The 27,045-nt window shown below is 38.1% G+C and overlaps 1 protein-coding gene across 1 annotated transcript in view; it reads left to right on the forward strand.

Moving 5' to 3' along the window:
- Window positions 1-6,706: 6,706 nt before the first annotated feature.
- TUT7 (terminal uridylyl transferase 7) overlaps window positions 6,707-27,045 on the forward strand; it is a gene marked incomplete in the record, with an annotated part of 489,065 nt that continues 468,726 nt past the window's right edge. Inside the window, 4 exon segments of the mRNA XM_053702430.1 lie at window positions 6,707-6,845; window positions 13,187-13,603; window positions 15,826-16,004; window positions 16,627-16,743. Of these exon segments, the coding sequence (XP_053558405.1) occupies window positions 13,213-13,603; window positions 15,826-16,004; window positions 16,627-16,743 (687 nt within the window).

Consider the following 27,045-nt stretch of genomic DNA (forward strand, 5'->3'; position numbering starts at 1 on the left):
ACTTGCACGAAGCAAAGTATAGATATCAGAGTAAAAAAACCCACTGATCTTGAGGTCTAAGTGTTAAACCTTCAGGCTGTCAAATTCAGCAAACTGAGATCTGGGTGAAACACAGTTCCTTGAGACAGAAGATCCTTCCTTAGGGATAGGGTCCATGTAGGAAGAAAAGACATCTGAATTAAATCTTTTCAGAAATGGAGATGAGACTTGAATGAGAATGGACTATGGCCTGAAGAGCTCTAAGAAAAGCTTGGAGTTCTATGTTGAGTGGTAACCTTGCCTCCATAGGAAACCTAACTCCTTGCATCCCTCGAGTCGTCTAGATGTTCCCCTGGCCCAGGAGGGTGCTGATGAGAGCACTGTAAACAAAGAAAGAAAAGCAAAAAGGATCCATAAATGCTGTAGAGCAAGGAAACCAAGTACCTTTGAGATAGCCATAAGGAAAATAGAAACCTGGAAAGACAGCAAAGAAAGCAAAGTATAGATATCAGAGTCACAGAAACCACTGACCTTGAGGTCTAAGTGTTAAACCTTCAGGCTGTCAAATTCAGCAAACTGAGATCTGGGTGAAACACAGTTCCTTGAGACAGAAGATCCTTCCTTAGGGATAGGGTCCATGTAGGAAGAAAAGACATCTGAATTAGGTCCACATATCAAGTGCCAGCCTGCACCAAAGCTATGCGAATTACTTAAGCTGAATCCTGTTTGATTCTTGCAATGGCTCTTGAAAGAAGAGAAAATAGGGAAAACAGGAACTTTAAATGAAACATTCAGGGATAATCTAAGGCATCTGGCACAATATGCTTGAAGCTCTGATTCAGCCTCTACACCATTAGATCTATACATGGTAAAAACCAATTTAGAATAAATTGCTCAAATATGTCTTGATGAAGAACCCATTCTCCTGACTGAACAGATTAAAGAAAGTAGTCTGCTTCCCAATTGTTCACTCCTTGAATATGAAGTTGATAGAGAACAGCTTTCCTTCTCTATTCATAACAAAAAGATACATTTCTTGCATGGTGAGGGAGATGCAAGTCCCTCCTTGATAGTTGATCTAAGCAACCACAGTATAGATTTCTTTTTAGAAATGGAGATGAGACTTGAATGAGAATGGACTATGGCCTGAAGAGCTCTAAGAAAAGCTTGGAATTCTATAATGTTGAGTGGTAACCTCGCCTCAATAGGAAACCTAACTCCTTGCATCCCTCGAGACCTCTAGATGTTCCCCTGGCCCAGGCGGGTGCTGATGAGAGCACTGAAAACAAAGAAAGGAAAGCAAAAAGGATGCATAAATGCTGTAGAGCAAGGAAACCAAGTACCTTTGAGATAGCCATAAGGAAAATAGAAACCGGGAAAGACACTGTAAAAGCTGCCTGAGCATTAGGGCTTACCTTCCACATTTGCTAGGTAGACTCATGAAATCTAAGTGAAATACTGATCATAGCACCTTGGCACACCTGCACCTGAAAAAGAGTCTGTGATTCCTGGTTTGCAGCTTCTGCTTTGTACATGAAGCACAGGAGGGCTGAGGAACAACTTGAGTCAGACACCTTCTGTATAACGAAATATATGTTAAAACACATATAATAGATTCCTTATTTGTGAACTAGGTATGTTAACACTAAGCTTGAAATAGATAGTGTATATTGAGACTAGCAAAGCATGTTGATGCAAGTACTAAAATATTTTCAGAGATCTATGTTTGCATGTAGCTGAACATACAATTTTAGTGTCTGAGATAAATGAAATTAACTTGGTCTGTCAAAAACAGACTATATATTACTCACAATAATAAGATTAGTCAAAGTATACCTGAAAAAGTACATGTATTGGTAAATTATGTGCATAAAAGTTCTATCAAAACAGTATCTCTGTTATGTAACAGGGAAATTATAGAGAAAAAACAAAACATACGCTGAGGTGGAAACATTTGTACTGGTATTACAAAACGATATAAAACAACACAAATTGTGTCTGCATAATGATTACATTTGTAGATTTGCATGCCCCAATGTAGTTATCTGAATTTGAATATTGACTATGTTAAAGTACAATACCATTCAGGCACTAAAAATGTATTTATATATTACATTACTATTATATAGATGAAACCCAGATATACTGCCCAAAGGAATGATTTGTACATACAACCTATAGGTTTTTTCCATTAGTTCTGAATGACTGAGAAGACTGCTGTCAGTGCAAGAACATATGAGCAAACCATTGTTTTGAGTATATTATTGTATCTGAAAAATAAATTGCGTAAAAATGTCAATAACAGTAAGAACTGAAATTCCCAGATTTAAGTCTACTCTTTTTTACTTTGCTGCAGCTGTATAAAATTGGAGTATAATTACAGGGGAAACACTGGGTAGCCTCTAAGAACTAATACTGAATACAGGATCATCCTTTATACATAAAACGGTTGTACAGAAGGTGTAAAAGGTATATACCCAGGCATGTAAAAGTCACAAATTCATTTGATATGTTAGACTATGCAGAGTTACTTCAGTATATATATTACATTAGAATAACAAGTACCTTGTTGAAGATATACTTGGGGCTTTAATATATGTACGACGCTGATCGTTATGCCCTTAAAGTGAAGGTAAAGTAAAACGTACTGTATTAAAGAATTCAATATTTCAATGCAAAATAATAGTAGTTTCATTCATGATTATTTTTATACCTCAATATAAATTTAGATTTCTTAGATTATTCTCATCGATCCGGCTCCCAGTAAATCAACCCGTTTTTTTGTTTTCTTTCTGTACAACGATCACGTTGTTTGAAGAGCCAATTGATTGTCTGGCCGTTAGGCGGCCGTCAATTGACGTCAGCATGTTTAGTACAGTATGCGCATGCGTAGCCTTCTCTTGTTCTTTGCGGCCAAGCGAGCGCGTCCTCGTTTTGCGCATGCGCACAAAGAAATTTTTGGGCAAGCAGTGAAAGCCCATCTCATCAAGAACGGCAACAAAATATGCGCATGCGCAGTTCCTCCATGCTCGATGTGCACGAGCTTACTAGACACGTATAGAGCGAGTGGGACCGCTCTATACGTCACAGCATCACAAACCAGGAAATGGAGGATGGGAGGAGATTCTGCAGGGAACGGTATGAGAAATCAAGTTAAAAATATACCGAAATACATTAGTTTAAAAAACAAACCTAGCGACTGTATTTGAATAAGTAAAAGGTACATAAATACAATAGTTAATTAACCTAACTTTACCTTCACTTTAAGGACCAGCGACTACCCTGTACGTCGCTGCAGTCCTGGGCTTCTCTCTGTTAGGTTTTTTTAGTTACGAGTGGGGCACTGCAGAAATCGATTTGTAGAGTTATTTGAATAGCCAATAGAATTCCAGTAGCTCTCATTCAATTGGCTGATTTGAATTTGAAGAATCAAATCAGCCAATAGGAATTCAAGGGACGCCATCTTTAATCGCGTACCTTGAATTCACTATTCAGTGTACAGCGGAGATCGTACGAAGAGTATCCTCCATGCTCCATGGCGGCTCCGCGGTCACCGGTCTTCAGTTCCAGGGTCGCCGGTCTTCAGCTCCACGGTCATCAGTCTTCAGATCCGCCCTCCGCTCCGGCTTGTTCCTGGAAAAAGAAAGAAGAGGTCACCGCTTGGAAGAAAACTTCACTGCCTGGAACAGGACCTTCTCCGCCGGACTTCAGGAACCTTGAGTACCATCCTGGGGGTTAGACTGTTTTTTCTTTTCATTTAGATTAGGGATGGGCAGCAAAAGAGCTAAATGCCCTTTTAAGGGCAATGCCCATACAAATGGGTAGATTAGGTTTATTAGCGTTAGGTTTTTTTTATTTTGGGGGGTTTGGTGGGTGGGGGGTTTTACTGTTAGGGGGGACTTTGTTTATTATTAATGTAAAAGAGCTGTTTAAGATCGTAGGAAGAGTATCCTCCACGCTCCATGGCTCCGCGGTCACCGGTCTTCAGTTCCAGGGTCGCCGGTCTTCAGCTCTACGGTCATCAGTCTTCAGGTCCGCCCTCCGCTCCGGCTTGTTCCTGGAAAAAGAAAGAAGAGGTCACCGCTTGGAAGACTTCACTGCCTGGAACAGGACCTTCTCCGCCGGACTAAGGGAACCTTGAGTACCATCCTGGGGGTTAGACTTTTTTTTTTCATTTAGATTAGGGATGGGCAGCAAAAGAGCTAAATGCCCTTTTAAGGGCAATGACCATACAAATGGGTAGATTAGGTTTATTAGTGTTAGGTTTTTTTATTTTGGGGGGTTTGGTGTGTGGGGGGTTTTACTGTTGGGGGGGGACTTTGTTTATTTTTAATGTAAAAGAGCTGTTTAACTTAGGGCAATGCCCTGCAAAAAGCCCTTTTAAGGGCTATTGGTAGTTTAGCATTAGATTAGGGGGTGTTTTTATTTTGGGGGGGCTTTTTTATTTCCATAGGGATTAAGTTTAATTTTATAATGTTTGATAATTTGTTTATTATTTTCTGTAATATTAGATTTTTTTATTTTCCGTAATGTTAGCTTAATTTAAACTTTTTATTTTTTATTTTTAAAGTAATGTTAGTTTTTTTATTTTAATAGTAACTTTAGTATTTTTTAATTTAGGTAATTTGGGTTAATTTAGGGGGTGTTAGGTTAGGGGGCTTAGTAATTTAATTATTTATTTGCGTTGTGGGGGATGGCGGTTTAGGGGTTAATAGTTTTAATAGGGACTTTGCGATGTGGGTTAAAGGGACAGTCAACACCAGAATTTTTGTTGTTTAAAAAGAAAGATAATCCCTTTATTACCCATTCCCCAGTTTCGCATATCCAACACAGTTATAATAATACACGTTTTACCTCTGTAATTATCTTGTATCTAAGCTTCTGCTGAATGCCCCCTTATTTCAGTTCTTTTGACAGACATGCAGTTTAGCCAATCAGTGCTCACTCCTAGGTCACTTTACGTGCATGAGCTCAATGTTATCTATATGAAACATGTGAACTAATGACCTCTAGTGGTCAAAATGTATTCAAATTAGAGGCAGTCTTCAAGGTCTAAGAAATTAGCATATGAACCTCCTAGGTTTAGCTTTCAACTAAGAATACCAAGAGAACAAAGCAAAATTGGTGATAAAAGTAAATTGTGAAGTTGTTTAAAATTGCATGCCCTGTTTAAATCATGAAAGGTTTTTTTGGACTTGACTGTCCCTTTAATGGCAGATTAAGAGTAAAATACATTAGGTAGTTTGCGATGTTGGGGTTGGCGGATATAGGGGTTAATAATTTAGTTATTACTCGCGATGTGGGCTTGATGGCGGATATATGGTTTAATAATTTAATTAGGAATATTTTGTTGTGGGGGTGTTGTCATGTTTCGGGGTTAATACTTTTATTAGTTCCGATGTGGGTTTGATGGGGGATATAGGGGTTTTACGTGTCAGGTTTATTTTTGGGAGGCGAGTTAGATGTTTACGGGAGATTTTTTTTTTTTTTTCTTAGGCGCTGGCAGTTTCTAAAGATCCGTAAGTCACTGGCGACTCCAGAAATTTGTATTTACGTACATTTCTGGACATTGCTAGTTTATCCGACTTACGGCACCCTATATGTAATACCCTGATGTGCAAAGTGAAATTACGGGCGGTGCGGGTTGCAGCGTATTTGTAATCTCCTGATGTCTAGATCAAGCAGCATTTGCAATAGGTGCTTTTCTTCAAATTTGGCCAACTCAGGGAGTTTATGAATCTCCTCCCTTTTCCATGATCTCCAGAACAATTCAGATAGCCTGTTGCAATTTTTTTTTAAATTAATTTTTATTTAGAAAAATGCATTAAAATACAAAAACAAATGTATACAAATTTGAGAGATTGTGAACACAACACAAATTTTAACATATTATAATCTCAATGTACAATCAATAAAATTTGGCTTTCCATTATTTTGTGTATATCTTGACTCAAATGGATCACCTTTCAATTTCAATCTCCCTGGTCTCGTCCGACGGGGGAGATTGACAGCTCCTGCCCGCGAGTGATTGGCTTTGTGCGGGCAGCATTGCACAAGAGCACAACATTGCTTTCTTGTGCAACGCTCAATTCCGGCAGCGGAATTCAGCCTGCCAGTGGAGAGCTGTGGCGGACAGGGGCGCGTATGTATGCCCCTGTCCGCCGCAGCTTGATAAATGGACCCCCAAGATAATACAAATACATTAGAAAGTTGATGATTTGTCTAAATAGTGAAAGTTTAAATTTGAATTACATATAGGGTTGCCACCTCAGCCATGTTTTCCTGGATACTTATCCCTTTAAAGTTGCAAATAAATTGCTCACAAAAATAGAACTATTTTCTTGAAAAGACTGACAAGGGCAGAACACAGTGCAGAGCATTTTACACATTGCAATCCACGAACTTGAGCAAAACCGGATCTGAGCTCACTTTGAAAAACAAGAGCGTTGATAATACCGTTAATAGGCGTTAGCTATTGCTGGTGGTGATTTGCTACCGTTTGTTGCCAACAGCTAAGAGGTCTGTATGCACTAGCGGCCTAATTTCCCGTGTTTGCAAAAACTAAACTACTGAATTAGATGCAATTATGATCGCTGGCTCTTATATCCCGTATTATTATCTAGCAAAACGATTTAAAATACAAACAAGACACCCACGCATGCTCGTTGTGCCCGGGGATGTCCCGTTTTGTGGGCGGCCCATGTAGCTCACTCTGGGTTCTCTTCCTGTGTCAAATAGCTGCTTCCTTCCGGACGGAGGAAAGTGGGCTGCACGATGGAGTAGGGCAGATAAAAGCTTGGGGCAGAAGATTATACGGCACTACAGCGCGCCGGTACTCGGACACGCGTGGAGCTTTGGCCCGGTCAGTGTGTTGTGTACTGAGCACATCTCTACTTGAATTGTAGTGCTTAGTGTGGGAATATTCCTCAGTAGCTATCTCTTTTGCCCAACTCTGTTATTGCCCTATACACCACAGCAGGCATTTGTGCCAACTGCACGTCCGCTGTTACACTCTTTAGCCTCCCAAGTACAGTACTTGTCCTTTTTGAGCCGTGCCCTTTCCATTCAAATCTGACCAATTGCCCACTCACAACAACCTATTGACACCACAGCCATTGTACTAATGTTATTGTCTTAAAATAATACTGTTCTGTTTGTGTGAAAAGGTTGGTTTCATTGCCACATTCTGGCAGTCGATAGGTTAAATAGCTACCGAAATATGAGCCTTTTAACTACTGCATGGAAGCTAAACACTATGATGTTTATTGTTTATCAATTGTGTGGTTTTTGTATTATATGAAGTCATTATTCTTGTAGACAAACCCATACATACAATTCAAAAAACACTTATTAATATACAAACAAAACAATAATATAAAGCATATCATTTTTATTCTCTTCTGAGCTGGTTTCGTTGATACTAAAAATATCCAATGACATAAAAGCAGGCTCTCTTTTGGGTATAATTTGACAGGTTGGGTTGGACATTGTGGTTTAGTGATTCATCCCAAGGGAGTGTAGTTATTTATATCAGCAGTTCGTAATAATCACGTAATGTGCAAAGGTTTTTTTGAACCAGCCTTTCACTATGCTTATAGTAACGATCACGATTCTCATGGGTTACTTAAGCTAAATTATAAAGTAAGCATCTCCAGACCTTCAAGTTTAGCTTGAAAACTATTTCAGTCCACAATATTTACGTTTTAAACGTCTACAATTTAATGCCACTCGTGCAGCCAAGAATAGTTTTATTGTTAATGTGTAATTTAAAGTCCGGGTAAAAGAACATATAGTGTAACAGTTTGTGGAGCACCTAGACATTAATGTAGGCCTGGTGATTTTTACCTTACAGGTTTGTAAGTTTTGTAAATCTGTACACACACAGACATTTATTTATATATTTATTCAATGACCAACATACTGGGTTTTATTATTTTATTTTTTTACAGTATTTGCTCAAAATACATGTATTTTAATTTACCAACATATATTAATTTTTATTTTAAGAAATTATTTTTACTAATATAATTATTTAGGAGGTTGTAGATAGGGTTGAACAAAGCAATTACATATGTTAAACAACTATTTTGGCATACAAATGTTGTGATAAAGTGTAAAATCAATAGAAATTAGAAATACTGTACATGTTTTCACACATGGACAGATAGCTCAGCATGCTAAGGCACTGTGGCTGAGCTCTGTAGCAGCCCAAGGGTTGCGGGATCTATCCCCAGCGAGGTCCACTCAGCCTTTCATCCTTCCGAGGTAGATAAAATGAGCAGCGCCTTGAGACCCTTACGTGCATACACAACCTTCACAGCTTTATTGATGATGGGGACAGATCAGGGGCATATTTTGACCTAGACAACTCTGAACCTTTCATTTATTTAGCTAGCTATTGCCTTTAGTTCTGTTGGGAAGTATTGTATCAAGAAATCTGCGTTTGGTTTTTTATATATGTTGCAGCAATAGATAAATGTGTGTGTGTGTTTATGTGTATTATGTATATTTTTTTGTGCGTGTGTGTATCTCCGTTTGTGTGTGTGCAAGTTTTTTGCAAGCCCTTGTGAACATTTTACTTTGGAAATGCCATGAGAATTAAAAAAAAAAAATCCACATTATGCCCTTACCAAAAAAATATTCTGGCCAACAAAAGCCTAAAAATCTTAAAAATGATCAAAAATAGTGAATGTTTAGCTTTGCCCTGTTCTATTTTAGAAACTGCAATCCCTATTAGCTAATGTGAATAGTCACACCGTTTTAGAACCCTTAAAGGGACAGTAAAATAAAAATTAAACGTTCATTATTCAGATTAAAGGAATATCAATACCCAAATTTTTCTTTCATGATTCAGATAGAGCATGCGATTTTAAAGGGATAGTAAACACCAAAAATGTTATTGTTTAAAAATATAGATAATCCCTTTATTTACCATTCCCCAGTTTTGCATAAGCAACACTGTTATAGAAATATACTTTTTACCTCTGTAATTGCCTTGTATCTAATCTTCTGCAGACTGCCTCCTTATCTCAGATCTTTTGACAGACTGGCATGTCAGGCAATTAGTGCTGACTCTTAAATAACTTCACGTGTGTGAGCACAACGTTATTTATATGAAACACAGAAACTAATGCCCCCTAGCTGTGAAAATTTAAATGCATTCAGATAAGAGGTGGCCTTTAAGGGCTTAGTAATTAGCATATGAGCCTACCTAGGTTTACCTTTCAACTAAGAATACTTACAGAACAAAGCTAATTTGATGATAAAAGTAAATTAGAAAGTTGTTTAAAATGATATGCCCTATCTGAATCATTTAAGTTTAATTTGGACTTTACTATCCATTTAAACAACTTTGTAGTATACTTCTAATATCAACTTTTCTTCTTTTGGTGAAAAGCGGGGATGTATGCTTAGGAGCCAGCCCATATCTGGAGCACTATATGGCAGCTGTTTTGCAAGAATATTATCCATTTGCAAGAGCACTAGAGGGCAGCACTTTTTCCTGCCATGTAGTGCTCCGATGCTACCTAGGTATCTCTTCAACTCAAAATATCATGGGAATGAAGCAATTCTGATAATAGAAATAAATTGGAAACTTTTGAAAATGGTTTTCTCTGTCTGAATCACAAAATAACTTGTTTGGGTTTCATATCCCTTTTTAAAGGGACACTGTAACCAAAATTTTTCTTTCGTGATTCAGATTGAGCATGAAATTTTAAGCAACTTTCTAATTTATTCCTATTATCAAATTTTCTTCATTCTCTTGGTATCTTTATTTGAAATGCAAGAATGTAAGTTTAGATGCCGTCCCATTTTTGGTGAACAACCTGGGTTGTCCTTGCTGATTGGTGGATAAATTCATCCACCAATAAAAAAAGTGCTGTCCAGAGTACTGAACCCAAAAAAAAGCTTAGATGTCTTCTTTTTCAAATAATGATAGCAAGAGAACAAAGAAAAATTGAAAATAGGAGTAAATTAGAAAGTTGCTTAAAATTGCATGCTCTTTCTGAATTACAAAATAAAAAAATCTGGGTTCAGTGTCCTTTTAAGTGTGCAATTTTAGTCAAGTTTCCAATTTACTTCTATGATCTAATTTGCTTCATTCTCTTGGTATCCTCTGTTGTACAGAATATTTTGTCTTATTCGGTGGGAACAAGACTTAAAATACAGAGTAAAAAAATTAAGGCGTAAAGCAACACCAAATTTATCTCCCCAAATCCTATAAACTACCGAACATTATTAATTGTTGCTGCTACAACACCTTATAATTGGGCCTCTTCAGTTGTCCTATGTGTAGAGTAATACAATTAGAAATGAAGCAAAATATAGAAACCCCTAAATATGAAATACCAGTTGTTAGATTGAAGTTTATAGCATCACCCATCAGACCTTGCATATGCGTCTCACCTTTTGTGGTTTAAAGGGACAGGAAACTCCAAAATTGTATTTTGTGATTAAGATAGAACATACAATTTTAAACAACTTTCCAACTTACTTCTTTTATCAAATTTGCTTCATTCTCCTGTTATCCTTTGCTGAAGGAACATTGGCAGCTAGCTGAACACATCTAGTTAGCCAATCACAAGGCATCAATCAGCAGGCACCAATCAGCAGCTAGTTCCCACTAGTGTAGGATATGTGCATATTCTTTTTCAACAAGGGATACTAAGAGAACAAACCACCTTTGAAAATAGAAGTGAATTTAAAAATGTCTTAAAATTACCTGCTCTATATGAATCATGCAAATTTAATTTTGACTTTCCTATCCCTTTAACCTTTACACTAATAAGTATGTAATATTTGCATGTATCCACTAAAATCTTGTATCTGTTTCTCAAACAGCACACTAATTTAAATCTTAACACACTAAATTATGACCGGCTGTTGCGGTTTGAAAGAATTATATTTGCTTCCTATAGAACACATGCAGAAATTTTAACCTTTTAAAATGCGGAAAAAGATGTTTATTTTATTTAAACTTTTATGCAAACTTTTGTCTACTTGAGGACTCCATTATCAGGTAGTATTAGCCACAACACTTAGCAGTAAAGAAGTGGTGCGCCTATTCCAAACATTTTGTAAAATGCCAAATTTTAGGCGGCCCATATATGTTGAGTCACTGGGTCTTTTTAAAAAGATATTAAACAGTGCTCCTTTCGTAAAAACAAATGTTAAATCAAAGTAAACATAAAAAGAAACAGATTGTGTAAAAAAATAGCAAGCAACTAACTTGTTTTTTGTGTGTGCAAAATTAGCACTTAAAATATCTTACTGTAGCTCCTACTCTCAGTGTGATAAGAGTGGAGACATTTTTGAAACGTAAGTTGCATTCTAACAGCTCTGAGCATGAGCAAATCCGACTCCCTGTTTTTCTATTATATTCACTTAAAGGAACAGTCTACAATATAATTTGTATTGTTTTAAAAGATAGATAATCCCTTTATTACCCATTCCCCAGATTTGCATAACGAACACAGTTATATTAATATACTTTTTATCTGTGATTACCTTGTATCTAAACATCTTCTAACAGCCCCCTGATCACATGACTTTGTATTTATTATCTATTGACTTGCATTTAGTACTGTTATGCTAAATCTTAACTCCTCAGGCGTGAGCACAATGTTACCTATATGGCTCACATGAACTAGCAGTCTTCAGTAGTGAAAAGCAAATAAAAAAGCATGTAATAAGAGGCTGTCTATTGTGGCTTAGAAACTGGCAGAAATGTAGATGTTTAAATGTTATAAAGTATATTAATATAACAATATTGGTTGTGCAAAGCTGGAGAAGGGGTAGTAAAGGCATTATCTATCTTTTTAAACAATAACAATTTTAGTTTAGACTATCCCTTTTAATACTAAACCATATCTGGAAGTTTTATGACATCATGCTAGATAAGCTTCCTGTAGAGACCACAGCCTCCTTATAGGGCTATGGCAAGAAGTAATGGACTCTGCACAAATGAAGGTTAAAATTATAAATAGAAGGTAAAATCCATTTAAAATAGATAAAATAATACATATTGCAATAATGTCTATGATGTAAGCCACAGCATAGTTCTTTTTTTATTACAGTGAAGAAACAATATTCCTTTAAAGGGACAAGAAACCCAGATTTTGTCTTTAGTAATTCAGATATAACTTTCCAATTTATTTATATTATCTAATTTGTTCAATTCTCTTTTGTATCCTTTGATAAGTATACCTAGGTAGGCTCAGAAGTGCATCACTGCTCCTTCAATAAAGAATACCAAGAGAATGCAAGAAATTTTATAATAGAAGTAAATTGGGAAGTTGTTTAACGTTGTATGATCTATCTGAATCATGAAAGAAAAAAATTGTTTCATGTCCCTTCAAAAGTGTTTTGCTTGAAGTTCACAGATGAGATATCACCACAGGGATTAACAAATGCTGTAAAAATACAACACAGACAAAGCTGCCAAAAAATTATCAACTATTTGAAAACAGACCGATGAGTGTCCCTTTTAACCAGTTTCAGCAAAACGTGTTTAAAAATAAACACACAATCCATTCTGAAAAAGGATGCTGCATTTTGCAAGAAAACCTGCTGCACTGCTATGGCTGATAAAGGTCATTAAAATTGTTTTGCTACTTGTTAGTTTTGTAGTCTTTTCTAGTTTTCGAATGAATACTTTTTGGTAGCTCTTCCAACGTAGATAAGAATTTGCTAACTCCATAACTTTATTTAAAGGGACACTCAAGTAAAAATTAAACTTTCACGATTCAGATAGAGCATGCAATCTAAAACAACTTTCCAATTTACTTAAATTAACAAAATGTGCACAGTCTTTTTATTTTTACATTTTTTTTTTTTTTTTTTTTTTTTTTTTTTTTGAGTCCCCAGCTTCTACTGAGCATGTGCAAGAATTCATAGAATATATTGTATGCATTTGTGATTGGCTAATGGCTGTCACATGATACAGAGGGAGTGGAAATAGACATAACTGAAATTTTTCAGAAAAAAACTACTATATTTGAAGTTCAGACTAAGTGCAATTGCATTATCATGCATTTGTTGATTATGCAAATCTACTGTATTTTCTGGTCCTTTTTAAAGTAAAATATTTTGGAGCTGTATTATTCTTACAATGAAGAGATGACAAGGATAAACTAAGATGTTGATAAAATAATAATAAAAAATATCTATATTTTGCTTTGAGTAATGGTATTTGAATTGTTTCTAGGCATGAATCTTGTCTAAAGGTGGAAAATGGGTGATGCTACCAAGCAAATAAAAGAGCGGGGAATGATGGATGAGGAAGAATTCAAGAGTAGCCCTGCTAAGCAGCCCCACAATGAAAGGCATGGAAACGGCAAGAAACCAGACCAGCAGAAGAAGAGTACTCCTGTGAAGTATAGCAGCAGCCCCAGGAACACGGCACAACAACACGCTTATAAGAATCTGAGTCACAGTCCTGGAAGCCGAACAGCAGCTGGCCTGAAAGACAAGGGTAAAAGATGGGCTACTGATGATCAGCGCAGCAATTCAGATAACTGGAGAGAGCGCAGAGCTCAGCAACCTAACCGCTCAAGGAAGGACTCTACTCATGAAGGGGAAGATGGTAATAGGTGGCAACCTGGTGATGAACGGAGTAATCCAGGTATGAGGCAGCCTGTACACAGCAACAAAATGCTTTACTGCTTACCCTGATATATAGCCGTAAAGACTTATTCAGCAGCCTTTAAAGTCATGCTAATTTGTTTTTTTTTTTTTTTTTTTCTTCCAAAGTTTTAACAGGTTTTGATATTTGCTCCAGATAAATTCAGAGTAATTCAGTTAATTATAAACTAAAATATCAGACTGTAGCCTTCGTGCCATAACCAACTTATGTTTTTCATTTCTTACTATGGCTTATCAAGACTTATATTAGGCGAAATACACATCAGTCACAACACTGCAATTTTAGCACACCCAGTTGCAAATAAAATGTTTGTTACAATAAAAGTATGAGAAGATCCAATCCTACAAAACACATACCCATGAGGAATGTAATTTTTATATTTTATAGTGTTTGACTACCTTTCACACCTTTTAATAACTGCATTATTATAGCCCCATCAGTATAATGTTTTTACTAGAAACAATCCCTTGACTGAAAGGGACAAAATGAGCAAATCTATGAACAAAACTCTATCGTAAACATAATTTTCCTAAATCAACAAATTTCTAGATAACTGCAATAGCTGCATAATCCCTTTTATTACCCATTCCCTAGTTTTGTATAACCAACCGTTTATATTAACCTTTTAACGCCGTTATGCCATTCTATTCCGTCATAATTACACCGGGCTTTAGTGCCGTTCTGACGAAATAGAACGTCATTACCGTTGGCTGTCCTAAAGCCAACGGCGCTTCCATGATGTGATCGCGGTCTGAAGGGCATGTTCTAGGGTCACAGGGACGCCCCCTGACCCGATCCCATCATTGAAATCTCGCGATCGCTTGCACGATCGCATGATTTTAATTTGTTTACATTGGAATGTTGTTCCGATGTAGACAAATTAACCCGGTCATCAAAAGGTTAATATACTGATTACCTTGTATCTAAGCATCTTCCGACAGCCCCCTGATCCACATGACTTTATTATCTATTGATTTGCATTTTATCCAATAAGTGCTGTGTTGTGCCGACTCTTAAATAACTCCCCGCGAGTGAACACTATATTATCTATATTGCCCACATGAACTAGCAGCCCCCTGTTGTGAAAAGCAAATAAAAAAAAGAATGTGATAAGAGGCTGTCTTTAGTGGCTTAGAAACAGGCAGACATGTAAATGTTTAAATGTTATAAAGTATATTAATATAACAATGTTGGTTGTGCAAAGCTTGGAATAATTTTAGTGTAGACTGTCCCTTTAAGGGATAGTAAAGTCAAAATTAAACTTGTATAATTCCGAGCATTTTAAACAACTTTCTAGTTTACTTCTATTATCTAATTTGCTTTGTTCTCTTGGTATTCAGGGTAAAAATCATACCTAGGTAAACTCAGGAGCAGCAATGTACTACTAGGAGCTAGCTGGTTATAGGTGGCTGCACATGTATGCTTTTTGTCTTTGGCTTACCTGGTGTGTTCAGCTAGCTCCCAGTAGTGCATTGTGGCTCCTTCAACAAAGGATACCAAGCAAAATTGTTAATAGAAGTAAATTGGAAAGTTGTTTAACATTGTATGCTGTATCTGAATCATGAAAAAAAATAGTTTACTGGTTTAATTTCAGTTGACCTGAATCGCACACATTCATAATAAGGTAGAATCAGTCCACCTCCAGTTTTTATTTTGTCCATTGGGTGCTAAAGTCCGTAGTAAATATGTCATGTGGTTTCTTTTTTTTGTCCCTTCACATCAATTTAGTGACATTTTCTATCTCTTTAAATCAGAGTAATGAAATTCTATTGATATGTGCAGCCACTAATCAGCAGCTAGCCCCTGAGCCTACCTGGTTTTCTCTTCAACAAAGGATCTTAAAAAAATTAAATAAATTGAAACTAGTCTTAAATTGACATGCTCTGTCTTAACCATAAAATTTTTCTGTTGACCGTAATGGAATTTCCCACGTGAATATGGCTCTCAATTCCTCCTGTATTTGTTAAATATTGTTTTGTATCAATTCTGCCTGTATTTGTCAAACATTGGCTTGTCTCTTACAAGTTTTGTGTCCGTTTTATTTAAAAAAAATTACCCATGGACAGAGCTGTGGAATATTTTGGCGCTTTATAAGTAAATTATAATAATAATAATAAATGTCCATTTAACACAATAAGCTTAAAATACTTGAACATTAGAACAAAAAAAAATCATTAATTCTTTCACAATCTTATATTCAGATGTAGTAAAAGGCAATAAACCAAAGAATGACCGAAAACACAGTCAGTCTGAGCACGATGAAGAGGAATGTGTTGAAAATCCTGTCATAGATGAATCCACTCTGTCCAAAAGAGAACTCATGGGATTGCAACAGGCAGAAGATCGCTTAAAGAGAGACTGTATTTACCGACTCAAAAGGGTATAACACCTATTTATATATCTTATGAAGGGGCTTAATACCCCAGAATGTCACTTAAAGGAATGTTAGACAGTAAAAACATTCCTGAAATATTGATCTATTCAAAGCTAAGATTAGCCTTAGAATAATATGTAAATGTATTTTTGTTTACAATTATATTAGTTTAAATATTGAAAATATGTGTACAAGTTTAGATTCTAAAAAGCCATGTGTACTACTGTGTTTGAACCAGTTTTCTGTTTATCTCTGTTCAAACAAGACTGTAGAAACTTTTTTAGATAATCCTATGTTCCACACAACCTCGTTTGGACAGTCTCTTTTATTACCTGTTTTTTCTCTGTCCCTAATTGTCATTAGCAGTAATGATAGTGGAAAACTTAAGTTCAAACATGGCAGCACCCAATACTTTAAAATGTTTAATTATGTGTAGTTAAACTATATATTATTAATGTTATATATCCCTTTAACACAATATAATGTAATGACTGCCACTTCTATATGCACATTTTGGTGGCTTACAGACTAAAGGTATTGATATACAAAACGCAATTATTTTATTGATATATGAAGACACTGCTACTCATTAGGGTAACTTTTTGTGTAACTTATTTCATTTTTGTAGCGTCCTCGGAAACACCCTACAGCTACTTATTCCTGTAAACTTTGTGATACACTTGTTGAATCTATATCATCAGCTCATAAACATATGAAAGAAAAGAGACACAGAAAAAATCTAAAGGTGAGAGTGCACAAGTGTGTTGTATCCATGCAAATGAAACTAAATTACTGAAATGTTCGGTTGTTAGCAAAGAAAATATAAAAAAATATAAAAGTGTTTGTTTATGCCTCAGAGATTCCAGTTCAGATACTGATATGTCTGACCGGGTATGTGACTGTTTTGTCAAGAGTTAGACCAAAGGTTAATCTGTGAATTAGCCCAACAATTTAAATCTTAAATTGGAATTTGTACTAGCACTGGCCATTGAATATCTGATGCACTGTTTGCAAATAAACCATGCAGTTGATGTTTTGTTTGTCACATTTTGCAGTGATAGTCACAAGCTTAGCTTAAAGGACCAGTTAACACAGTAGATTTGCATAATCAACAAATGCAAGATAACAAGACAATGCAATAGCACTTAGTCTGAACTTCAAATGAGTAGTAGATTTTTTTTTTTTTCTGACAATTTTAAAAGTTATGTCTTTTTCCACTCCCCCTGTACCATGTGACACCCATCAGCCAATCACAAATGCATACACGTACCATGTGACAGCCATCAGCCATTCACAAGTGCATACACACTTATTCTTGCACATGCTCAGTAGGAGCTGGTGACTTAAAAAGTTTAATATAAAAAGACTGTGCACATTTTGTTAATGGAAGTACAATGGAAAGTTGTTTAAAATGGCATGCTCTATCTGAATAATGAAAGCTTAATTTTGAATGAGTGTCCCTTTGAGCCAGTATGGTATGGAAGAGGCACATGTACCCGCAAAGTAAATTTCCCTTTTTTAACAATTTAAAGGGACATGAAAGTTATGAGATTTTATTGCTTCAGACAGAGCATGCAATTTTTTAAAAATATTTTTCCAATCGACTTCTATTGTGAAATTTACTTTGTTCTTTTGGTATTCTTTTTTGAATGGGATAGCTAGGTAGGCTCAGGAGCAGCAATGCACTACTAGAAAGAAGTCAGCTAGTGATTGGCTACAAACGTCTCCTGCCATTGACTTGCCACATGTGCTCAAGCAGTGCCTAGTAGTGCATTGCTGGTCTTTAACATACTTACAGGTAGATTAAGAGTTTTGCGTTACGGCTTTTAGCGCTGAAACAAATGGCAATTCCAATGTAATGGCCAATAACGCATATTACGAGTCGTGACGGTATTGCTATACCGCAAGCGTTTTAGCCTGTAACGCAACGTCCATTCCATACTCCCAAAAAATTATGTTTTTGCCTGCTTTTTTTATAGCGCCTTTATTACAGGTTGTGCGGTCCGGCTAAAATGCTTGTGTTACAGCCTATACCGACACGATTCATACTGCCATCTGAGACAAGTAGGTAAAGGGACACTGGACCCAATTTTTTTTGTGTGATTCAGATAGAGCATGCAATTTTTAGCAACTTTCTAATTTACTCCTATTATGAAATTTTCTTTGTTCTCTTGCTATCTTTATTTGAAAAAGAAGGCATCTAAACTTTTTTTTGGTGGCCAGCACTTATTTATTGGTGGATGAATTTATCCACCAATCAGTAAGAACAACCCAGGTTGTTCACCAAAAATGGGCCGGCATCTAAACTTACATTCTTGCATTTCAAATAAAGATGCAAAGAGAATGAAGACAATTTGATAATAGGAGTAAATTATAAAGTTGCTTAAAATGTCATGCTCTATCTGAATCGCAAAAGAAAATGTTTGGCTTCAGTGTCCCTTTAAGAATTTTGCGCAACAAAAATGTTTCACAAAACTCATAACTAAACTGTTACAAAGTACACGAACATCCATAAACTACCTATTAATGCCTAAACCGCAAACACTATTTAACTTAACCCCTTATCTACCGTCCACCCACATTGCAACTATTAAATAAACCTAATAACCCCTTATCTGCCGCCCCCCTGAAATCGCTGACGCTATATAAACCTATTAACCCCTAAACTGCCGCTCTCCGACATCACAGCTGCTATAATAGTAAACCCCTAAACCGCCGCCCCCCCCCCCCACATCGCAAAACACTAAATTAAACTATTAACCTGTGAAAAAAAAAAAAAGTTTTTAAACTATAAATTAACCTTTAGGGGCAAAGGGTAGCTTTAGGTTTTTTATTTTGTGGGGTTGGTTGGGTGGTGAGTTTTACTGTTGGGGGGGACTTTGATTATTTTTACAGGTAAAAGGCCATTTTAAGGGCTATTGGAAGTTTATTGTAGGCTAGGGGGTGTTTTTATTTTGGGGGGGCTATTAGATTAAGTGTAATTGTTTTTATTTTTGATAATTTCGTTTTTATTATTTTTTGTAAGCTTAGTGTATTTGTTTTCTTTCTAATGACACAGTGAGTCCACATATCATCAATTACTGTTGGGAATATCACTCTTGGCCAGCAGGAGGAGGCAAAAAGCACACAGCAAAGCTGTTAAGTATTACTTCCCTTCCCATAAACCCCAGTCATTCTATTTGCCTGCAGTACAAGGAAGAGGTGAAGTTTAGGTGTCTGATAAGACGTTTTCCTCAATCAAGATTTTATTATTTTAAAGCAAAGTAGGTTTGCTCTGATCTTTTCTGGGGTCTATCTGTAGTCCATGTCAGTCTCTTCAGTAGGGCAGTGGTGACTTTTAAGCAGTTGGGAACTTGCGGGGTACAATCCCCACTGCTCCTCTCAAAACAGTTTTGCTGCCCTCTCCTAAGCTTACTCAGTCTTTCTTTCTCCAACATTGGTGTGTCCGGTCCACGGCGTCATCCTTACTTGTGGGATATTCTCTTCCCCAACAGGAAATGGCAAAGAGTCCCAGCAAAGCTGGTCACATTATCCCTCCTAGGCTCCGCCCACCTCAGTCATTCTCTTTGCCGTTGCACAGGCAACATCTCCACGGAGATGGTTAAGAGTTTTTTGGTGTTTAAATGTAGTTTTATTCTTCTATCAAGTGTTTGTTATTTTAAAATAGTGCTGGTATGTACTATTTACTCTGAAACAGAAAAGGATGAAGATTTCTGTTTGTAAGAGGAAGATGATTTTAGCAGACAGTAACTAAAATCGATTGCTGTTTCCACACAGGACTGTTGAGATGAAGTAACTTCAGTTGGGGGAAACAGTTAGCAGTCTTTTCTGCTTAAGGTATGACTAGCCATATTTCTAACAAGACCATGTAATGCTGGAAGGCTGTCATTTCCCCTCATGGGGACCGGTAAGCCATTTTCTTAGTTAAACATAAAAGAATAAAGGGCTTCAAAAAGGGCTTAAAAACTGGTAGACATTTTTCTGGGCTAAAACGATTGCTTTACTAGGCATATTATGCAGATTCTAACTAATTATTGGTATTATAATCTTGGGGAACGTTTAGAAAAACGGCAGGCACTGTGTTGGACACCTTTTTCAGATGGGGGCCTTTCTAGTTATAGACAGAGCCTCATTCTGGGACTGTATAGGGGTTAAATGTAAAAACGGCTCCGGTTCCGTTAATTTAAGGGTTAAAGCTCTGAAATTTGGTGTGCAATACTTTTAATGCTTTAAGACACTGTGGTGAAATTTTGGTGAATTTTGAACAATTCCTTCATACTTTTTCACATATTCAGTAATAAAGTGTTTTCAGTTTGAAATTTAAAGTGACAGTAACGGTTTTATTTTAAAACGTTTTTTGTGCCTTGTTGACAAGTTTAAGCCTGTTTAACATGTCTGTACCATCAGATAAGCTATGTTCTATATGTATGAAAGCCAATGTGTCTCCCCATTTAAATTTATGTGATAATTGTGCCATAGTGTCCAAACAAAGTAAGGACAGTAATGCAACAGATAATGATATTGCCCAAGATGATTCCTCAAATGAGGGGAGTAAACATGATACTACATCATCCCCTACTGTGTCTACACCAGTTATGCCCACACAGGAGGCCCCTAGTACATCTAGTGCGCCAATACTTATTACCATGCAACAATTAATGGCTGTAATGGATAACTCCATAGCAAATCTTTTATCCAAAATGCCTACTTATCAGAGAAAGCGCGATTGCTCGGTTTTAAACACTGAAGAGCAGGAGGGCGCTGATGATATTTGTTCTGACATACCCTCACACCAATCTCAAGGGGCCATGAGGGAGGTTTTGTCTGATGGAGAAATTTCAGATTCAGGAAAAATTTCTCATCAAGCTGAACCTGATGTTGTGACATTTAAATTTAAATTAGAACATCTCCGCGCACTGCTTAAGGAGGTGTTATCTACTCTGGATGATTGTGACAATTTGGTAATTCCAGAGAAATTATGTAAGATGGACAAGTTCCTAGAGGTTCCGGTGCCCCCCGACGCTTTTCCTATACCCAAGCGGGTGGCGGACATAGTAAATAAAGAGTGGGAAAGGCCCGGCATACCTTTTGTTCCCCCCCCTATATTTAAGAAATTATTTCCTATAGTCGACCCCAGAAAGGACTTATGGCAGACAGTCCCCAAGGTCGAGGGGGCGGTTTCTACTCTAAACAAACGCACTACTATTCCTATCGAAGATAGTTGTGCTTTCAAAGATCCTATGGATAAGAAATTAGAGGGTTTGCTTAAAAAGATTTTTGTACAGCAAGGTTACCTTCTACAACCAATTTCATGCATTGTTCCTGTCACTACGGCAGCATGTTTCTGGTTCGAGGAACTAGAAAAATCGCTCAGTAAAGAATCTTTGTATGAGGAGGTTATGGACAGAGTTCAAGCACTTAAATTGGCTAACTCTTTTGTTTTAGATGCCGCTTTGCAATTAGCTAGATTAGCGGCGAAAAATTCAGGGTTTGCTGTCGTGGCGCGCAGAGTGCTTTGGCTAAAGTCTTGGTCAGCGGATGTGTCTTCCAAGACAAAATTGCTTAACATTCCTTTCAAAGGTAAAACATTATTTGGACCTGATTTGAAAGAGATTATTTCAGACATCACTGGGGGAAAGGGCCACGCCCTCCCACAGGATAGGTCTTTTAAGGCTAAAAATAAGCCTAATTTTCGTCCCTTTCGCAGAAACGGACCAGTCTCTAATTCTGTATCCTCTAAGCAAGAGGGTAATACTTCACAACCCAAACCAGCCTGGAAACCAATGCAAGGCTGGAACAAGGGTAAGCAGGCCAAGAAGCCTACCACTGCTACCAAAACAGCATGAAGGGATAGCCCCCGATCCGGGACCGGATCTAGTGGGGGGCAGACTTTCTCTCTTTGCTCAGGCTTGGGCAAGAGATGTTCAGGATCCTTGGGCGCTAGAAATAGTTTCTCAAGGTTATCTCCTGGAATTCAAGGAACTACCCCCAAGGGGAAGGTTCCACAGGTCTCAATTATCTTCAAACCAAATAAAGAGACAGGCATTCTTACATTGTGTAGAAGACCTGTTAAAGATGGGAGTGATACATCCAGTTCCAATAAGAGAACAAGGAATGGGATTTTATTCCAATCTGTTCATAGTTCCCAAAAAAGAGGGAACATTCAGACCAATTTTGGATCTAAAGATCCTAAACAAATTTCTCAGGGTACCATCGTTCAAAATGGAAACTATTCGAACGATCCTACCTACTATCCAGGAAAATCAATTTATGACTACCGTGGATTTAAAGGATGCGTACCTACATATTCCTATCCACAAGGAACATCATCAGTTCCTAAGGTTCGCTTTTCTGGACAAGCATTACCAGTTTGTGACACTTCCATTTGGATTAGCCACTGCTCCAAGGATTTTCACAAAGGTACTAGGGTCCCTTCTAGCGGTTCTAAGACCAAGGGGCATTGCAGTAGTACCTTACTTGGACGACATCCTGATTCAAGCATCGTCCCTGTCAAAAGCAAAGGCTCATACGGACATCGTCCTAGCCTTTCTCAGATCTCACGGATGGAAGGTGAACAAAGAAAAAAGTTCTCTGTCCCCGTCAACAAGAGTTCCCTTCTTGGGAACAATAATAGATTCCTTAGAAATGAGGATTTTTCTGACAGAGGTCAGAAAATCAAAACTTCTAAGCTCTTGTCAAGTACTTCATTCTGTTCCTCGTCCTTCCATAGCGCAGTGCATGGAAGTAATAGGATTGATGGTTGCAACAATGGACATAGTTCCTTTTGCACGAATTCATCTAAGACCATTACAACTGTGCATGCTCAGACAGTGGAATGGGGATTATACAGACTTGTCTCCGACGATTCAAGTAGATCAAAAGACCAGAGATTCACTCCGTTGGTGGCTGACCCTGGACAATCTGTCACAGGGAATGAGCTTCCGCAGACCAGAGTGGGTCATTGTCACGACCGACGCCAGCCTAGTGGGCTGGGGCGCGGTCTGGGAATCCCTGAAAGCTCAGGGTCTATGGTCTCGGGAAGAGTCTCTTCTCCCGATAAACATTCTGGAACTGAGAGCGATATTCAATGCTCTCAGAGCTTGGCCTCAACTAGCAAAGGCCAAATTCATAAGGTTTCAGTCAGACAACATGACGACCGTTGCATATATCAATCATCAGGGGGGAACAAGGACTTCCCTGGCGATGAAAGAAGTGACCAAGATAATTCAATGGGCGGAGGATCACTCCTGCCACTTGTCTGCGATCCACATCCCAGGAGTGGAAAATTGGGAAGCGGATTTTCTGAGTCGTCAGACATTCCATCCGGGGGAGTGGGAACTCCATCCGGAAATCTTTGCCCAAATAACTCAATTATGGGGCATTCCAGACATGGATCTGATGGCGTCTCGTCAGAACTTCAAGGTTCCTTGCTACGGGTCCAGATCCAGTGATCCCAAGGCGACCCTAGTAGATGCACTAGTAGCACCTTGGACCTTCAACCTAGCTTATGTATTCCCACCGTTTCCTCTCATCCCCAGGCTGGTAGCCAGGATCAATCAGGAGAGGGCCTCGGTGATCTTGATAGCTCCTGCGTGGCCACGCAGGACTTGGTATGCAGACCTGGTGAATATGTCATCTGCTCCACCATGGAAGCTACCTTTGAGACAGGACCTTCTTGTTCAGGGTCCATTCGAACATCCGAATCTGGTTTCCCTCCAACTGACGGCTTGGAGATTGAACGCTTGATTTTATCAAAGCGTGGGTTTTCAGATTCTGTAATAGATACTCTGATTCAGACTAGAAAGCCTGTAACTAGAAAAATTTACCATAAAATATGGAAAAAATATATCTGTTGGTGTGAATCTAAAGGATTCCCATGGAACAAGATAAAAATTCCTAAGATTCTATCCTTTCTACAAGAAGGTTTGGAGAAAGGATTATCTGCAAGTTCTCTGAAGGGACAGATCTCTGCTTTATCTGTTTTACTTCACAAAAGACTGGCAGCTGTGCCAGATGTTCAAGCATTTGTTCAGGCTCTGGTTAGGATCAAGCCTGTTTACAGACCTTTGACTCCTCCCTGGAGTCTAAATCTAGTTCTTTCAGTTCTTCAAGGGGTTCCGTTTGAACCCTTACATTCCGTAGATATTAAGTTATTATCTTGGAAAGTTTTGTTTTTGGTTGCAATTTCTTCTGCTAGAAGAGTTTCAGAGTTATCTGCTCTGCAGTGTTCTCCGCCCTATCTGGTGTTACATGCAGATAAGGTGGTTTTGCGTACTAAGCCTGGTTTTCTTCCGAAAGTTGTTTCCAACAAAAATATTAACCAGGAGATAGTTGTACCTTCTTTGTGTCCGAATCCAGTTTCAAAGAAGTAACTTTTGTTACACAATTTGGACGTAGTCCGTGCTCTAAAATTCTATTTAGAGGCTACTAAAGATTTCAGACAAACATCTTCCTTGTTTGTTGTTTATTCTGGTAAAAGGAGAGGTCAAAAAGCGACTTCTACCTCTTTCCTTTTGGCTTAAAAGCATTATCCGATTGGCTTATGAGACTGCCAGACGGCAGCCTCCTGAAAGATTCACAGCTCACTCCACTAGGGCTGTGGCTTCCACATGGGCCTTCAAGAACGAGGCTTCTGTTGACCAGATATGTAAGGCAGCGACTTGGTCTTCACTGCACACTTTTGCCAAATTTTACAAATTTGATACTTTTGCTTCTTCGGAGGCTATTTTTGGGAGAAAGGTTTTGCAAGCCGTGGTGCCTTCCATTTAGGTGACCTGATTTGCTCCCTCCCTTCATCCGTGTCCTAAAGCTTTGGTATTGGTTCCCACAAGTAAGGATGACGCCGTGGACCGGACACACCAATGTTGGAGAAAACAGAATTTATGCTTACCTGATAAATTACTTTCTCCAACGGTGTGTCCGGTCCACGGCCCGCCCTGGTTTTTTAATCAGGTCTGATGAATTATTTTCTCTAACTACAGTCACCACGGTATCATATGGTTTCTCCTATATATATTTCCTCCTGTCAGTCGGTCGAATGACTGGGGTGGGCGGAGCCTAGGAGGGATCATGTGACCAGCTTTGCTGGGACTCTTTGCCATTTCCTGTTGGGGAAGAGAATATCCCACAAGTAAGGATGACGCCGTGGACCGGACACACCGTTGGAGAAAGTAATTTATCAGGTAAGCATAAATTCTGTTTTTTTGCCACGGGTCCATGTTAGGAGATGCATCCTCTCATACCAGGTGAACTGTCCTCCTGCCGGACAGCTGAATGTGCAGGTAAGTGTCTTTTGTCTTCTGGAGCTAGGAGGCTGGCACTACAGGACTTCATTTCTCTCTGCACTTTATGTGGGAATCTACATCCATAGTCTAGGATGTTTAATAGCAGTCGGCTGGCACTTCATATGCAACATGGAGACTTAGGGTTTATCCTCTTTCAGACAAGGAAGGGGTTAACTTTATATGGTGACCCAGTAATTTTTTTTTAGGCTCTTACAGTAGACATTGTTCTGAGGTTAATACTTTCCTTCAATTATTATTGGTGCATGTAGCAAGTCCCTCTTGGTTCTGCACGGAGCTAGAGGCGCCATTACTATGGGGCTATTGATTTATCTTCCGCTTGCCAGGTTAAGAGTGGACCTAATTTTTATTATTTTTGCCTAAGGGGAAAATACTCGGGAAGGTTTAGAATGGGACTTCTGTGTTTTGTTAGATACTTCGGTGAAATGAAGCGCGGTAAGGATTTAGATAAGTTTCACTGGCGCGTTCTCGGGTTGAGAACAGTGCTGCGTTCTGGTGACCGTTTTCTTTTTGTTAGCCAGCAGCTCAGATTTCCTCTTGTGTAGAGGACATTACCTGCAATCGATATAGAAAACCTTACCCTGTTGGAAACTTTTGTTTTCACATTGCTGACTTCTTGAATTGCACAGTGTCCTATGTAGAATGTAACTTTTCTACTACGGTGAAAGCTTGCTGGGGCCATAACTCAGAGGTCGATGGATCGTTACCATTCTCTAAGGACTGGAGGTTAATTGTTCTTTCAGAGCGATGCCTTGTCTTATTAGACTTGCTGTACTAGCCGCTGGACATTGTAAATGCAGTCTTGGCAGCTGGGTAACCTACCTGTGGTTTAGTGTTACAGTTTAGGCTTTATAATTCTGCAGTTGCAGGTTCAATTTTTTTTTCCCTTCCCTTTTGTAAGGTTGATACCTTGTTGGGACTGGGTTTAGCAGATTTTTCATCTGACTGTAAGGGTGAAAAAGATGTTTTTCTACCACATGTCAAGAGAGTAAGACTGGAGGATAGTTTCCTTTGACATTTTTTGCTCAGTCATGCCTTTTTGGAGCTCAATCCAAGATTTCCTCCTGGGGAAGTTTTCTCTTTCTAGGCCGGTATCTGCTTCCCAGGTTTGAGGAGAGGATTTCCTTGAACTGGATGTTTGGGATCTTCCTCCCTGGGAGTGACATTCTATTTCCTAGTTTGGGAACAGGATCTAGGTATTTACCTCATGTAACTCAGTTTCTGACCATCAATCTCGAGTTTTAATCATCCTAGTCAGGCTTTTATGTCTTGGGATATTGCAATAATATATATTTCACTGGTCCAATCTTCTTTCCCAGGGTGGGGAAATGAATCTGGAGTAGGAGTCCCTTGTTCCATACACAAGGGTAATTTTTGGGTTACCCCCACTATACCCTGGATGCGTGCGATTCCTTCTGATATCGGCAGTTATGCAGGGTCAAGCCTGGCCAGAAACTCATCCTTGAAATGAGGCATAAAACGGAATGCATATTCCTAAATAAATATCTAGCTACTAAAAAGAGTCCCTAAGGACTTGGAATAAAAAAAGAATGCTCTTTTAAAGATATAGATTTTAAGATTAAATGGAGAGAAATATTGGAAGAAACTTCCTATAAACTCATGAATTTGATTAAGGAATACAGAGAAGAACAGCTATTAACTTTAGGAAATTAAATAAATGAATTGGAACAAAGAATTAATGATTTCAAAGAACTAAATGAATAAAAAAAAAGAGAACCAGAAAT

Source organism: Bombina bombina, chromosome 2, assembly GCF_027579735.1.
Source record: "Bombina bombina isolate aBomBom1 chromosome 2, aBomBom1.pri, whole genome shotgun sequence".
NCBI classification, from domain to species: Eukaryota; Metazoa; Chordata; class Amphibia; order Anura; family Bombinatoridae; genus Bombina; species Bombina bombina.